The 1107-nt window shown below is 32.4% G+C and overlaps 1 protein-coding gene across 1 annotated transcript; it reads left to right on the top strand.

Annotated features, from left to right (window-relative positions):
* Window positions 1-416: 416 nt before the first annotated feature.
* Window positions 417-820, top strand: LOC130947599 (CLAVATA3/ESR (CLE)-related protein 12-like). The gene has a single exon (XM_057876300.1). The coding sequence runs from the start codon at window positions 425-427 to the stop codon at window positions 716-718; it is 294 nt and encodes a 97-aa protein (XP_057732283.1). The 5' UTR covers window positions 417-424; the 3' UTR covers window positions 719-820.
* The last annotated feature ends 287 nt before the right edge of the window (window positions 821-1107 follow it).

Raw genomic sequence — 1107 nt, 5'->3', positions numbered from 1 at the left:
CGCATAACATTTGCCATCATTTTTAGTCTAATTTAAGAAATAATAGAGATAAAGAGAAATCAATTGTATAAACTTTTTAAATATTCATTTATTAACTATTAAGTAACTCCGAATTTCACTTAAACTTATATTATTATTTTCTTTATTTGTAAGGAAGTTTCATTGGGGAAACTGGAAAGGGTCATATTCCTCACACTCATTGGAATACTATAAACCATAAAAAAGGTACTTACTATATTCTATAAGATATCTCAAGTAATGAACATGTTTCATGTATGAAAAGGCCTATTCACACACACACATACCCTAATCCAAGTTGTAAAATTCATCTTGCATCATCCAAAAATCTCTCTATCTCTATCTTGATTTAATTTCCATATTCATATTATATGCTCCATGCTTCCCCTTCTAACCCTTTGCCACCATGACCCTCAAAAATTCCCAACTACTTCACATTCTCCTTTGGCTATCCCTAATATTCTTGCTCTTTCATCACTATTGCAATCTCAACAAGAAACAAATCATAGAGCCTACTAACCCTAAAAATCATCATGGAAGAAAAGTTCTTCTAGCTACCAAATTTGACTTCTCTCCTTTCTTCAACCACCATCATCGCCATAAACATCCTCCGCCCGACCCTTCAGACATACAGATTGATCCGCGCTATGGCGTCCAGAAGCGCCGTGTACCAACCGGTCCAAATCCATTACACCATTGATGACAATGAAGCCTCAAACCTAAGGGGGTTGGTGCATGAAAAGATTTAATGGTTAGTAGTGGAAGCTTTGATATTAATATAACATGGGTGCATCATATATGCTACTAAATCCATTTTTGTTTTGTTAACTTTTTTTTTTCTACTCATTTTCCATATTCCATATGGACTACTGCTTGTTGATATTGAAACCAGAAATTAGCTGAATTGACCTTATTGTATGATATGAATTATGATATGATATTATATTATATGTTATTAAGTTCATTAATTTATTTGTTTCCCAGTTACCAAAAAACAAAAAATTGAAAATTACCACACATTTTCAGGTTTTCAGTGCATTTTGAGTTATGGGGATTACCATGATTTATTTAATTTTTTTTCTTATTTCG

Source organism: Arachis stenosperma, chromosome 9, assembly GCF_014773155.1.
Source record: "Arachis stenosperma cultivar V10309 chromosome 9, arast.V10309.gnm1.PFL2, whole genome shotgun sequence".
In the NCBI taxonomy this organism is placed as follows: domain Eukaryota; kingdom Viridiplantae; phylum Streptophyta; class Magnoliopsida; order Fabales; family Fabaceae; genus Arachis; species Arachis stenosperma.
The sequence above is the reverse complement of the archived record's forward strand: the minus strand, read 5'-3'. Positions and strand labels throughout refer to the sequence as shown.

Excerpts from the sequence above, each read along its gene's own strand:
- LOC130947599 (XM_057876300.1), top strand. The coding sequence starts at position 425 with ATGACCCTCAAAAATTCCCAACTACTTCACATTCTCCTTTGGCTATCC.